This window comes from Heteronotia binoei, chromosome 7 (assembly GCF_032191835.1).
Source record: "Heteronotia binoei isolate CCM8104 ecotype False Entrance Well chromosome 7, APGP_CSIRO_Hbin_v1, whole genome shotgun sequence".
In the NCBI taxonomy this organism is placed as follows: Eukaryota; Metazoa; Chordata; class Lepidosauria; order Squamata; family Gekkonidae; genus Heteronotia; species Heteronotia binoei.
The window spans coordinates 55,278,582-55,294,149 of record NC_083229.1 but is presented as its reverse complement, the minus strand read 5'-3'; the positions used below and the strand labels follow the sequence as shown (position 1 = coordinate 55,294,149).

Here is a 15,568-nt window from a genome sequence, read left to right as displayed (position 1 = left end):
CATTTACTACTTTTACCAGCAAAGGTTAGTAATGTGGACTGGACAGGGAACTGCCCTAGCCATCCTCCATTATTTCCTATGGAGACCACCCCCCCATGGAAAACCTGAGAATCTTTCTCTTTAAGAATGCTGTTGAAGCTATTGTTAAGCATAACCAATGTTAACACCTGAGAATGTGAAACTATGTAACACCCAAGAATATAAAACTACGCAATGCCCGCAAATCTTGAACTATATAGATCATGAAATATGCAAATGTGAGCGTCATGTAAAATGTGGGAATCCACAACAAAGTGAACCTGACACAAGCAAATTCCAGCAAAGATCAAACCTTTTCAAAACAACAAAAACACCTGGAAGTGGCAGAATCTTACTAAAGCAGACTAGCAAGCTGATACCAAACCTAAAGAATCATTGTACTGGGAGCCTGAAAATAGTGGGCCCTGAAAATCCCGTTAATCCCAAATACTTCTGGGATATTTTGGTACCCACTTTTTCTGGTATTCTGAAAAATCACAGATGTATTTGGGGAAGCCAAATATATCTTGAAAAAAGTAAGATATTTTTCAGATATATTTTCAGTTCAGTTTTAATCATAAACACATCCCTAAAAATCTCTGTCCCCTCTTAAGAAAATGTTAGTCATCAAACATTCCTAGGTACTTAAGAAATACATTTCATACTGACTTAAAATGTTCACTGTATGCTGCGGTGGGTTTGGACTAGAGAAACTTAGGTTCAAACTCCCACTTATCCAACAACTTCACTAGGTGACCAAGGTCCAGCCATCTCAAAGGGTTATCCTGGGGATGAAAAATGATTCTTCCTAAGTATGGTTTCCTATCTGCCTTTGGAGAAAGGGAGAATGCAAATGAGATCACAAACTAGTGATTGTATATTTATATGTATATTATAAAAAGGTAAAGGTAATCCCCCTGTTCAAGCACCAGTCGTTTCTGACTCTGGAGTGACGTATCATGATGTTTTCGCAGCAGACTTTTTACGGGGTGGTTTGCTATTGCCTTCCCCAGTCATCTACACTTCCCCCCCCCCCCAGCAAGTTGGGTACTCATTTGACCGACTTCGGAAGGATGGAAGGCTGAGTCAACCTGGAGCCAGCTGCCTGAACCCAGCTTCTGCTGGGATCCAACTCAGCTTGTGAGCAGAGAGTTTGACTGCAGTACTGCAGCTTTACCACTCTGGGCCATGGGGCTCTTATTGTATATTATATCCCTGACTATAACAAAAGTTATACATATGAAAGGAGAAAGATGATCTTGTGAGCTTCAAAGAACAGAAAGGGAGAAAAAGTGGCTCTGATTGGGCAAGATCAGTAGATTACCTCACAATTGTCACTTATGAGAAAAAGATCCCTAATTTCAGAACATCATAGTCACCCATTTGGTTGCCAGGGTGCCTGGAGATTTAACTCACACACATCTGCCAGGAGAACATGGGTTTTGTCTACCAGACTGTAAGGGACTTATGTGAGTACTAACAGCCACAACGTTGCAGCAGCACTCTGTGTGTCTGGAAGAGTACTAACCAGGAGAACAGATGGGTTTCCAGTCGCTCTGTGCGATCACCATCTCGGCCGTTGCAGCGGAAGAAGTTGCGCTGCCAGGAACTGTCCAGGCAAGAGGTTTCCAGCCTTGACCATAGAATCCATATGGGAAGGCTAACATCACCAGCAGCTATCTTCCTGTAGTGTCAGACTCCATTACAGCGAAGCGGGAGGCTCACGTACTCAACAGATGTCACCTATGCATAAGGCAACCAAGCTTATCATAGGCGTGGATCCTGTCAGACTGCCTAAGCCTTTGTCCTATGGAACCCAAGACAAAGGATGGTGCCAGTAGAGGAATGAAGAAGAGGAAGAACATCTTCACCCAGAGCCAAGTTTCTTTGAATAGATCGGGTGTTACCTTAGGTAGTAATCTGGCCATCTATTGTCACCTTTTAGATAAGTTTTAATACCTCCACCCCAATAATTTCTCCCATTCTTTCCCTTAATGGTCATCCTGGAACCTCCCCTTTTGATCATTGCGAAGCCTCCCCTTTTTCTGAGGTCATGTACCAGCTGACCACCTGTCATCCACCCCTGTACCTCCCATCCCCTAAGGGCTCAAGGTAGTCCTTATAACCTGTGACCCAGCTCCCCACAGGTGTGCATCTAGCATTATCCCATTCCTGATGTTTAGATACATCCCTGATTCCTCATCAGTTGAGGGTCCCTTCCCCCTAGTCCTCCTTTGTCGCCATTGCAGCCTTCCTTGAAGACTATGATCGGTAATTATCACCCTGTTTGTCCATCATGATGTTACCTCTATGCATTTCTCTCTATTTTTATTAGGACTGTATGTGTGTTGTATGTATTCATTACCTTGTATGTGTGTGCTGTATTTTTCTGTAATAAATTCATGATTGTTTTACTTAATTAGTGTCTTTGGTAAATTTAGCTATAATTTCTGGAAGTGGAATCCTGTATACATAGATTCTAGATCCTTTTTAAGCCAAAGGTGCCCACCTGTCAATTCCCCAACCTCTTTTGAGGGCATTTTGGCTTACATACTACTTTCAATATAGTTAGGGGTACTTATACATGTACAATCAATCTTGCTTACTGAAACAAGAACTGGAGCATACAACTCTACCCATGCCTGTTATTAAATGGAAATAGTTTAACAGCAAGAATATTTGCTTCCTATTTTTTTACTTTTCACATTCCATCCAATTACCAGTTACTATATTTATTCAACAACCCAGTTGAGCGCTTTAGAGTCCTAAAAGATGATGCTGTTAAAGTGATGAACACATTATGTCAACAAATTTGGAAAACACAACAGTGGCTACAGGATTGGAAAAGATCGGTTTATATTCCAATCCCAAAAAATCCCAAGGAACGTTGAAACTATTGCACCATTGCACTCATTTCACATGCCAGCAAGGTCATGTTAAAAATCCTACAAGCTAGGCTTCAGCAGTATATAGATTAGGAACTACCAGAAGTTCAAGCTGGGTTTCGGAGAGGTAGAGGAACTAGATATCAAATTGGCAACATTTGATGGATTATGGAGAAAGCATGGGAGTATCAGAAAAAACGTCTATTTCTGCTTCATTGACTAAGCTAAAGCCTTTGATTGTGTGGATCACAACAAACTGTGGCAAGTCCTTAAAGAGATGGGAGTAACAGACCACCTCACATGTCTCCTGAGAAACCTGTATATGGGTCAAGAAGCAACTGTCAGAACGGGATATGGAACAACTGATTGGTTTAGAATAGGAAAAGGAGTTCAACAAAGATGTATATTGTCACCCTGCTTATTTAATTTATATACAGAGTACATCATGCGGAATGCTGGCCTGGAAGAAGCACAAGCCGGAATTAAGATTGCCGGGAAAAACATCAACAACCTCAGATTTGCAGATGGCACTACTCTAATGGAAGAAAATGAGGAGGACCTAAAGAACCTCTTGTTGAGGGTGAAAGAGGAGAGCACAAAAGTAGGCTTGAAACTCAACATCAAAAAAACTAAGATAATTGCATCCGGCCCCATCAAACCTTGGCAAATAGAAGGGGAAGACATGGAAGTAGTGACAGACTGGGATCCAAAATCACTGCAGATGGTGACTGTAGCCATGAAATTAAAAGACGTTTGTTCCTTGGGAGGACAGCTATGGTGAACCTGGGCAGTATAATAAAAAGTAGAGACATCACTCTGCCAACCAAAGTCCATATAGTTAAAGCGATGGTATTCCCAGTAGTAATGTATGGCTGTGAGAGCTGGACCATAAGGAAGGCCGAGTGCAGAAGAATAGATGCTTTTGAGATGCGATGCTTGAGAGTCCCTTGGACTGCAAGGAGATCAAATCAGTCAGTCCTAATCAAGAAGATTAGTCAGTCAGTCCTAATCAAGAAGATCAAATCAGTCAGGGAAATCAACCCAGACTGTTCACTGGAAGGTCAGATGTTGAAGCTGAAGCTCAAATACTTTGGCCACCAAATGAGAAGGGAGCACTCACTGGAGAAGACCCTGTTGCTGATAAAGACAGAAGGCAAAAGAAGAAGGGGATGGCAAAAGATGAGATGGCTGGACAATGTTACTGATGTAACAAACACGAATTTGAGCAGACTTCAGAGGATGGTGGAAGACAGGATGGCCTGGCGTGACTGTCCATGGGGTCGCAAAGAGTCGGACTTGACTGTGCGACTGAACAACAACATATCACTTTTCCTCCCAACCTTAAAATGTGTTGAGGGCTATTTCCTGCTCACTCAAGCCACAATGTATGTTCCTTGACCATAAAAAGAGCTGTCAGCCTCCAATGCTGGTCCTAAAGATGCAGAAATGAGTTTATGCTAATACTGCATTGCATTCTTTGTTTGATGAGAAAGATCAAACAGTACAGTACAAGTGCAAAGCAACAGTGGTTTCTCAACCAAGGGCTGTAACTGCTAATCATTCCAAACAATTATTCCAAATGATTACAGTAAAAGTGCAAAGCAACAGTGGTTTCTCAGCCAAGGGCTGTAATTACTAATCATTCCAAACAATTATTGGACCTCTGAATTTACATACAACAGTAGTCAGAGAACTGAGGTTCATGGATGCAGAATTACTAGTAATATAAAGTCATCAGAAAGCATTTTTTGTAATCCACATACAAATTCTTATAACCAAATTGGTTTAAGATAAGAATTATGTCATGATGACTGCTCACAGACCAGCACTTTGGGTCGATGCCTCTGAAATCGACCCCCCAAAATCCTTCCACATACAAATATCTGCCACTCATCCTTGTCCCGTACTCACCTCTGTCCTCCACAGTGCGACTCAAATTTTTGAGCTACACACTAGTTGCCTCCTTGGCATCTGGAAGCGGAAGGGCGCAAGTGAAGTGCCTTGGCAGTGTGAAACCGCCAAGCTGCCCCAAGTCGCATCCAGCTTTTTTAAAAATAAAAACTATTCAGTGCGTATGAGCACATGTGTACACATATGTGCATGCATGAGCATGACTACTGAAAATGTATGGGGAAGTTGAGTGATGGGAATGGTGCACAACAGCCATCTGAACACACCCATGTCGCTCCATAGACAGGATGGGGACGGATTGCAGGGGAGCATGTGGAGGCTTCAGGACGGCTCTTTTTGTGCCAGCCCAATTCAAGACGCCTCCCAACTGCCCCCAAATGCCAGTCTGTTATCACCCAATTTTAATCTGAAAATACTGATAGTCTCTGCTTTGCAAGGTATATAGGTTTTTTCTTTCTAACTATTTTCTGAATTATAGTGTTAGTTGAGCAAAACTGGAAAGTGCATTCTTATTGATATTTTAAAACATTTATAATTATTTTCAGTTTACTGAATGAATTATCAAAAGATATTTTTCAGTACTCAAAGAGATACTCTATTCAGTCCTCCAATTTTAAGAAAATGGCCACAGTCCAGAGAACTACTTTGGACATATTCAGTGGGACTCTTCCACCGCATCACAAGCTACTTTTGAAATTTCCCAGCCTGTGTGGGTTGAGAAGCCACTAGATGTGAAATACAAGTCCAAAGCCCTGCTTTACAATCTGAATGAATCATACCACTTCTCTGGAATATGGCCAGTGTTCTGTCACAATCACTAAACTTATGGCAAATTTCCATTAGCATCAGTTATCGGTACATGCAGTAATTAGTTATTATATATCTTCTTGTGAATGTTTATGACTGAGAAAAACAAATGAAAATACTAGATACTATTTGACAAAGGAACAAGATGTGATACTACTTTTAACCTTTGAATAAAATTAAACACAATGGAGCCTCTTGCAGCCCGCCGCATCGTGGCGTGGCTGCTAGGGAGATTTTGTCCTCCTCCTGGAGGGAGAGTGGATGCTTCGGCGCGTTTTTTAGGCGTGTCTTGAGGGGGTGGGGCTTCAGCGCTTGTATTGAAGCCTCCATTCCCCTTCTTATCAGTCCTCTTGTGGTGCTCGGGTGACAGGAAGCGCACCGGGGGAGGGGATTAGGCCTGTAGAGGCCGGTGTGTCGGTGGATCGCAGCGTCGGGGATCGTGGAGCGTCCTGGAACCAGTTTGGTTATTGGCACTGCGTTATTGTGGCCCTGCTTTTCATTAGGACTAGTGTTGCATTTGCACTCCTTGTGCTTTGATCTGCCCCATTTCGTTAGTTTAAAGGAGGTTTGCAGGGGCTGGTTATTTGGGTGGTGGGAGGCTGCCTTTTTCTAAGGGCTCCAGTTGCACAATGTTTCCTTTTGGTGTGCTGAGCGTCTTTCTGGTGGCCTTGTGGTCTTTGTGGCCATTTTAAGCAGGGCTGAGGTGGTAGTCAAGGAGTGGTGAGGTCGGCCATTTTCTAGGCACTGGGGTAGTTGTGTTTCGCCTTACCTCTGGTGCTTGGTGGCCATTTTAGGCTTGCTTCTTCTTCCTCACTCCTTGCTCTTGGCGGCCATTTTAGGAGTTAGTGAGGCGGCGGCCATTTTAGGTGTGGGCTTTGCCCCCCCTTCTTTTGCTAATAAAAAAAATGCTTGGTTTTTTGGGGGGGGTTCTGAGATTTAGCCCCTTGCTCAATGTTGAGAGCTGCTTTATGCAGTTCATAATCTCTGTAATTTTGCCTTTCTCAGTGATCCCTTAGGGTGGAGAGCATGTCTGGGCGAAAAGGTGGTGGAAAATCAAAGGGGAAGCAGCCTGCATGTAAGGCTCCTAAGGTGCCCCAGAAGCGTCCTCCCCCCCCTTATCTTCTGATGAGGAGGGAGAGGATGATGTGAATGCAGTCATTTTTCAGAGGCTGCAGGCCCTGGAGCGGGCATCTGGTTTTCCACCTTCTCAGATGTCTAAGAAGGGGCGGGTTCCTAAGCGGGCTTTACAGGCAGATATACTGACCCGTTTGTCTATTTTGGAGGGCAGGTCTGCTGCGACTACTACTGGAGGAGCTGTGGGGCTTGTTGGCTCGGATGTTGAAGCGGGCCCGTTGTCCGGTGTGGTTGATGCCGGGTCACCATTGGTGCCTACTGGTAAGTTGGGGGACAGTTCGTTGCCTTAGATACTAGGTGACCACTGTCAGATCGGTCCCCCAGATTGGGCCGCACAGGTGACATCACCTGCAGCCACAACTGTTGGTGAATCCGATCCCAAGGGAGTGAAGGGTACAGAGCGGCCCTCATCCTAAACTCCTGTTAAGTTGGGGGACAGTTCGTTGCCTTACACTGGGCCTGACTGGCCCTGGGGGGCTTGGGGATCTGCCGCTCCTAACGGGGCTGGTGCTATGTCGGGTAGTTTAGGGGCTCCTTCAACTTTGGGCTTAGGACAGCACAACAACTGGATGTGGCCCAGGGTCAGTTTGGTCCATTTGGTAATTGGCCGGGGGTGGAGCAGCAGGGGGCAGGGGCGGCCCTGTTGGGCGTATGGGGTTTCCCATCTCCTTACGGGGCAGTCCCCTTTGGCGCTATGCCTTTTGGAGAGGTCGCCTTACCTTTGGGTGCCACGAGAGACAAAATCCTAAAAGGGGAATATGTTGACATATTCTCCCTCTTATTTAGAGAATTGGAAAAGAAGGATAAGGAGGAACTTGATGATAAAGAGAAGGAGAAGCTCAAGAAGAGGAAGGTCGATCGGACTTGGGCCAATTGGCTCCCAGGGTTTTTTATATATGCGGAAGTGATAGCGCGTGCGCAGCCCTAGTGGGCTGCTGCATTGATCCAATACATGGACATAATATACAAAGGGTATACGATGTTTAGCGGCCCGGCCTGGATTCAATACGACCAGGAGTTTAGGATGAGGGCCGCTCTGTACCCTTTGCTCCCTTGGGACTGGATTCACCAACAGTTGTGGCTGCAGGTGATGTCACCTACGCGGCCCAATCTGGGGGACCGATCTGACAGCGGTCACCTAGTATCTAAGGGTTCCTCTTCTCCTTCTAGTGTATCATCATCCTCCCGCAGTTCTGTGGGGCAGGCGGTTCAACCCTGCTTGCTTTGCTGGGAGTTTGGGTCGCAGGGGGCGTGCAGTCGTAAAGCTTGCCAGTTCAAGCACGAATGCCCCTTGTGTGCTGGCTCACACTTGTTTAACAGCTGTCCGAGAGTTCAGCCACACAAGGGTCAGAAAAGACTGGGTGGGGGTCCTTCCCAAACTGGAAAAGGGCCCCAGCCCGATAAAGGTGGGACCTCCTGAGCAATGGCTTTGTAGGTACCCACGTAGGGAGGACAGTTTGTATTTGTTGAACAGTTTTACGTTGGGTTTTAGAATTCCTTTTCAGGGTTTTCGGGTATCAACTTGGTCTTGGAACCTCAGTTCAGTTATGGGTTTAGAGCACGTAGTTGAGGCTAAGATCGCCAAGGAGCTGGCGGAGGGCAGGATTTTGGGCCCATTTGCTAGTCCTCCAGTGGTTAATCTTAGGGTTTCCCTGTTAGGGGTGGTGCCAAAGAAGGCGCCTGGTGAATTTCGTTTGATTCACCACCTTTCTTACCCCAGGGATTCCTCTGTTAATGATGGTATACCTGAGGAGCTATGCTCTGTTAGGTACACCACATTTGATCAGGCCATGGGCGTCGTTCGACGCTGTGGTCAGGGGGCTGAGTTGGCTAAATGCGATATCAAATGTGCATTTCACCTTCTCCCTGTCCACCCGGATGATTTTGAGCTTTTGGGTTCTCTTTTGCAGGGCAATTTTATTTTATTTATTTATTTATTCTATGATTTGTATCCCGCCCTTCCCATAAAAATGGCTCAGGGTGGCTCACAACAGACGATAAAACAGAATTTAAATTGACATTTAATATTTAAAAAGTCAGAACATTTAAAACCTAAAAACCTTAAAACCTTAACATCAAATGCAATATAATTAACAGGAGTTTAATAAGCTACATTTATTTCCTAGTCAGGTGTAGGCTAGCCGAAAGAGGGTTGTCTTGCAGGCCCTGCGGAACTGAGTAAGGTCCCACAGGGCCCTCACCTCCTCCGGCAGCTGGTTCCACCATGTAGGGGCCATTATGGAAAAGGCCCTGTCTCTGGTTGTCTTAAGACGGACTTCTTTACATGGACAGTGCATTGCCTATGGGCTGCTCTGTATCGTGTGTGGCTTTCGAGCGTTTCAGCACTTTTCTTGAATGGGCTGTGCGCGAGAAAGTGGGTTTACAGGATGTCGTTCATTATTTGGATGACTACTTGTTTGTGGGCCCTGCAGGTTCTGGACGCTGCGCTCAGTTGCTGTCCAGCTTTATTGAGCTGGCCGCTGATTTGGGTGTGCCATTAGCTGAGGAAAAAACCGAGGGCCCTGCTCAGCGCCTTGTGTTTTTGGGGATCGAGCTGGATACTTTAGTGCAGTCGTACAGGATTCCTTGCCAGAAGCTGGTGGATTTGAAGGAAAGGATTGATTCTTTCCTCCTCAAAAAGAAGGTTACGCTTCTTGAGCTGCAGCAGTTGGTGGGGCATCTTAACTTTGCCTGCAAAGTGGTTGCCCCAGATAGGGCTTTTCTTCGCAGGTTCTGTGACGCAATGGTGGGCCTTTGCTTGCCCCAACACAGGACCAGGGTTACTAGCAGGGAGGATCTGTGGGTATGGCAAGAATTTTTGGAATCCTTCAATGGGATTTCTTTTTGGAGAGAGGACATGAGGCTTGAGGCGGAGCTTCAGGTCATGTCCGATGCTGCTGGGTCATTAGGTTTTGGGGTCTACTTCTGTGGACATTGGTGCATGGAGGTGTGGCCGGAGTCATGGGTGCAGGCCGGTTTGAGCCGGGATCTCACGTTTTTGGAATTTTTTCCTATTTTGGTTGCGGTTTGGCTGTGGGGAAGCGATATGGTCGATGGCACTTCATTTTTGGTGCGATAACATGGCTGTTGTTCATGTTATTAATTCCCTTTCATCCAAATCGCAGTGGGTTATGAGGTTGGTGAGGGCCTTCACTCTGCGTTGCCTGCGGCTTAACATTTTGTTTTTAGCCAAGCATGTTCCTGGGGTGAATAACGGGGCGGCTGACGCTCTCTCTTGTAAACAGATGGAGAGGTTTCGTCAGATGGCCCCGGACGCCGATCTGGAAGTGGCACCGATGCCCCAAAAGCTATGGCAAATTGGAGAGCCGAGGCCTGCAGAGCGATAGGCCTAGCCATTGCGCCTAGCACCAGGAAGTCTTATGAACGTGCTGTACGGCAGTTTGAAGACTTTAGGGCCGAGGTAGGATATCGCATTGTTTGGCCCCTCCTGGTGGAGCAGTTGCTCCATTTTTGTGTTTCCTTAAGAGGTAAGAGATTGGCCGTGCGATCAATTAGGGGACGCATGTCTGCGCTGGCCTTCGCTAGCATGGCGTTAGGGTATAAGGAGAAAACAGCAGATTTTTGTATTCGAAAGATGCTGGAAGGGTGGTCCAGAGAGGTTGGGCATCAGCCTGATACTAGGACCCCTATGTCTCCTGAGATTCTTAGGGGTTTGAAGGGGGCATGGAGTGCTGTCTGTGCATCTCATTTCGAGGCTGTCTTGTTTCACGCAGCCTCTTTGGTAGCCTTCTTTGGGGCGCTTAGGATTAGCAAATTGGTGGCTAGTTCCAGGAATGATGTTTCTGGCAGGGCCTTGTCCCTAGGGGATGTTAGGTTGAAGGGGGGTAAAGTGGTTCTTACCATCCGTCGATCTAAGACGGATCAACAGGGCTTTGGGACCATGATGGAGTTGGGTCCGTGTTCGGTGGCGGAGCTTGGCCAGTTTCCTCATTGGCCAATTATTTGGCCGTGCGGGGAGGCTGCGAAGGGTTGTTGTTTTGTCATTTTGGAGGCAGCTCTCTGACAAAACACCAGTTTTGGGCGGTGATGTTTAGGGCCTTAGCTTTATTGGGGTTGTCTAGAGTGAGGTTTGGTACTCATTCCTTTAGAAGTGGAGCGGCCTCTACGGCCGCTGCCTTGGGTTATTCCGCTTCGTCCATCCAGCGCCTTGGTCGTTGGAAGTCTCAGGCTTTTAAAGGTTATATTCACCCTTTGCTCCAATCTTAGTTTTGTTATTGGGAGCTGGGCTAGGTCAAGGTTTGGGTTTTATAACTTGTCTGTTTCTCTTTTTAGATGCTGTTGTTCCTGGCTGGAGCTGAGTTCTCATCTGCGGGTACAGTTATGTGTTTTGGGCGGCACATCAAGCTCGGAGAACTGGCATTGGCTCTCAGCTGGGGCTCAGCAAATATGTTACGGTTGAATGGCGGGGCGCTGGGGTCTTCAGTGGCCCGGTTTCCTTCCGCCTTTGTTTCATGGGTGTGCAGGCCCTCCTCCTCAGGTTTTAGTTGTTCACCTGGGGGGGAATGATCTCGGGCTGATTAAAGGCAAGGCTTTGATCTTGCAAGCCGGAGATGATTTCAAGTACATTAGGAAGAGATGGCCCGGTACCATTATAGTTTGGTCGGCCATGATTCCGCGCTTGGTGTGGCGGTGTGCTTGGAATCCAGCGGGGATTGAGAGGGCTCATTACAGAGCGAATAAGGAGATTCGCAAGGTGTTGGAGGGTGGTTTGGGCCACTATTTGCCCCATCCGGGTATTTCTATGGAATATCCTGACCTCTACAGAGGGGATGGGGTGCATCTCTCGGAAAAGGGTAATATGCTTTTCCTGAGGGATCTTCGGCAAGGGCTTGTGTTGGCTTTGGGCCTTTTGGTGGGTGCTAAGCCCTAAGTAGAGACTTGGCCTTAGTTGTGGCAGGTTTTACGGGGTTCATGGCACCATGCGGCCTGGGGAGGACCGGTTAGCCTCCCCCTTTTGGGGAGTTAGGGGTCTGGCAGGATCAAACTACGAGTATTGGTGACCCTAGGTGTGTGAATGCAGACTGTCCTGGAGACTCGATTGGATGGGTGCCTTTCACTGAGACTCGTGTCTGGTGTCTGGGCCCTCCGGTGCGAGCCTTCCTGCTGGGCCTGCCTAACGGTAGCTGTGACACACAGCTCTGGCTGGGGGGCCGGGTCTCTCGCCTGCTGAAAAAGGCAGGGGAGCGGTCTGAGGAGACCCCTGGCCCTGACCTGGCCACAGTTCGGTTACCCTTGCCGTTGCTGTGTTATTTAATAAAGTGGCCCATAGTTTTACCAATCTAATTGTGTCCGCCTCTTTATTCCGACTTGGGGGGGCAACCAGAAAACAGATACAACCTTGAAAAATAAGCACCCTTATATGCAATCCAGTGCATATCATTCACTAATTACTTTATTTGTACCAAACAATACATGCCTTTAACATTAAATTCTTATTAAAAACACTTGTAAATATATTCAGTCTTGTAGCTTATATGTGAAAAAAAGAAATACTTCACTAAGGAATGGAAGAAAAAATAAAGCACATTTAAATAATTTTATTACATTCTTAAGTTGCCAATTCATCTGTGAGTAGTTTCTTCACAGATGAAAAGAAATCAAAATATAGGACAGATGTTTGAGAAACCACATTTAAGGTTCGTCACACACTAGCATTTTTCAAATGATATTGGCTCATCTATTAAATAAGGTGTATTTTGCTTGATTTTTGAGAAAAGGAAACATCAGGAAATATTTAAAGGCCAATTGCTGCCAATTAACTTTGATCAGCATAAGTTGTATTTGAATCTTTTGGATTCTTTTGCCTGTCTGGAATAACATACATTTATAAATTCTAACAAAACAACAATGTGATGATTAATGCCTGTTGGCAGTCCTGCCACAAGCTTGTTTAATGGCTGGATTTTAAATAAACAGCTGCCTTTATTATTATGGGAGCAAAGCTTGACTGTTTTCATATTTTTAAAAACAAAAATATCAACAGAAATCACTTTTCTCTTTGTAAGACGAAACAGACAGGCACATTACTGAAAGCTGCCCTTAGTAATCCAGAAAAAAGTTAAAGATGAATTCACAAAAGCACTAGCACCAAAAGACTTTAAGAGCTGGGAAAACGTCCAACCAATTTTTCTTTTTTTTTTTCAGCTTATGTGGAAAATACGACAGGAGGATGGTATATCATAATCAAGAAAGTAGGTGGCTCTTGTACAGACCTTTCCCTGTACAAACTTCCTTGCTCATGTCAGATCAACAGTTTTAAAACTTGAGAGATGTTTTGTGTAACATCCAATTGCAAATGTGGAAAATGGCCACAAGTCTATACACCACGGTACATGAGATACATGACTAATAAAGAAACCCCCATGTATAATAAGCTGTATGTGCAACTGGGAAGGCAATAATAAGCTGAGACTGACAGCCTATGCAACATTAATAATGTCCCCTGGATTCAAAGGGAATCCTTCCTCACCATGAAACAATGGAGAACACTAGTGACCGCGAAGAAGGCAACATTTAATATACAACAGTCTGCACAAACTATCACATTGTAATATGTATAACTGGTATGCACTGGATATAATTATAATTCCTGAATCATTGATATTCATAACAACAACAAAATAATATGTCCAGTCAGGACATTTTTTGTAGAAAAAGCCCAGCAGGAACTTATTTCCATATTAGGCCACACCCCCTGATGCCAAGCCAGCTGGAACGGCGTTCCTTTGCATTTCTACTCAAAAAAAGCCCTGTCCAGTTATTAAAAGCACTAAATATGAGAGCAAGTCATGATAACTAATATTTGTATAATCGTATATATTCAATAAGAAAAACATTAAGACAGTTTTGACAACTGAAATTATTTCTTGATCTACATAATGAAATCAATATGAAATAAATTCTCTATGTTCCTGCTTAAAGGATCATTACTTACTTCTAAATCATTAAAGAATAAATGTGTATCTGCCAGGTTGAAAATCATCTCCTCCATTCTCAATCCAAGTGAAACAGAAGTAGGAGGATCCTCAAAAAAACAAAAATACAAATGTATGGTCAGTAAAATATATGTCAGAAAGGTAAAAAATCTACATTGAAAAACAAAATATTCTTCCCAAACATAAGCCAATATTTGAATAAATACAAAATAAATGAATTATACAGTGTATTTCCTTAATGTTCTACATGCAGGTGTAAAACAGTACAACACTATGAGAGAGCTGATATTACAGACTAACTTTTCCTGTACCAAGAAACTTCAGCTCAATGGACTGTTTACCAAACCATTTAGACAAATGGAAAACAGGAAGCCAGCAACATATTTCTGAAACTTATCTTAAACTGTAAAGACTTCCAACATGAGAAGAAAGATATTACAGTAGGATTGGGTTGGATAGGAACTAACAAGGCAGGTCAGATCAACAGTTTTAAAACTTGAGAGATGTTTTGTGTAACATCCATGACTGGAAATGAGGGTGAAAAGAGTCCACAGTAGAATTCATCATGAACTATTGTATCCTGGTAAACAACAGTGGATTCTGGCCATGGCGTGGTGTATTTGTTTGTGTGTGCACTCCTCTATTCAGAACTGCAGTAGGATAAGGGAAGCTCAGAATATTGGACTGTTGCTGTAGACATAGGGTTGCCAATCCCCAGTTGAGGACAGGGATCCCCTGGTTTGGAGGCCCTCCCTCCACTTCAGAGTTATCAGAAAGTGTGCAGGGTGGGGGAAGAAATGTCCACTGGGCGCTCCATTGTACCCTATGGTGATCAGTTCCCATAGGGTATAATGAAGAATCAATCTGTGGGTATCTTCGGTTCGGAGGGGGAGGGTTGCTTTTTTTTTTAGGTAGAGGCACCAAATTTTCAGCATAGCATCTGGTGCCTCTCCTCAACCCCAACCCCAGTTTCAAATAAATTGGATTAGGAGGTCCAACTCTATGAGCCCCAAAAGAAATTGTACCCATCCTCCATTATGACCAATGGAGGGAAGGCATTTAAAAGGAATGCTGTCTTTTTAAATGTGATGGCCAGAACTCCCTCCAGAGTTCAATTGTGCTTGTCACAACCTTGCTCCTGGTTCCACCCCCAAAGTCTCTTGGCTCTACTACCAAAATTTCCTGGCTCTATCCCCAAAGTCCCCAGGTATTTCCTGAATCGGATCTGGCAACCCTAACCATGGCTAGACAAATGAATTTACCACTGAGCTTCATCATCAGACACACACACTCACACACTCACAAACACAAAATTACTGGCTGTGCTAGATTCCAAGGGAGATTTGACTCTTGGAAAGCAGATATCCTGAAAATCTTGTTGGTCTCTAAGGTGCTACTGGACTTGAAGCTAGCTATTCTGCTGCAGGTCAACATGGCTACTTTCTTATACTGGCTCTACTGTTACCCTGTACTCAGGTATCAGAATTTCTGGCTTCAAAAATTAGTAGCCTTGGTAGGGACTGAAAGTACTGAATTTGATGTACAATTGTTTGGAGGTGAAGTAATTTGGATGTGGATTGTTTAATTTAGTTTTAGTTTATTTGATTTATATCCTGCCCTTTCCACCGAAGCAGGCTCAGGGTGGCTCTCCTCTGGTTTGTGCTATAAGGGTTGGAGGACTATGAAATTATTTCTAAGAACAAAATAAAGGATTGTTGAACAAATTAAAGGGTACTAGATACCTACACAGCTCCTCAGTTTTTGGGGGACAAGTCATAATTTTAGAACACATTTGTCACTGCTGTTATTCAAGAACAATATGAACACATGAAGGTACATCATGCTAAGTAACATCAT

At 44.6% G+C, this 15,568-nt stretch overlaps 1 protein-coding gene across 7 annotated transcripts in view; it reads right to left on the bottom strand.

Annotated features, from left to right (window-relative positions):
* Window positions 1-15,568, bottom strand: part of EYA1 (EYA transcriptional coactivator and phosphatase 1) — a 160,128-nt gene that overhangs the window by 46,174 nt on the left and 98,386 nt on the right. For all 7 annotated transcript variants that reach the window (XM_060243648.1, XM_060243650.1, XM_060243649.1 and 4 more), the window contains one exon: window positions 13,711-13,800. In XM_060243648.1, the coding sequence (XP_060099631.1) occupies window positions 13,711-13,800 (90 nt within the window). The remainder of the gene's footprint in view (window positions 1-13,710; window positions 13,801-15,568) is intronic.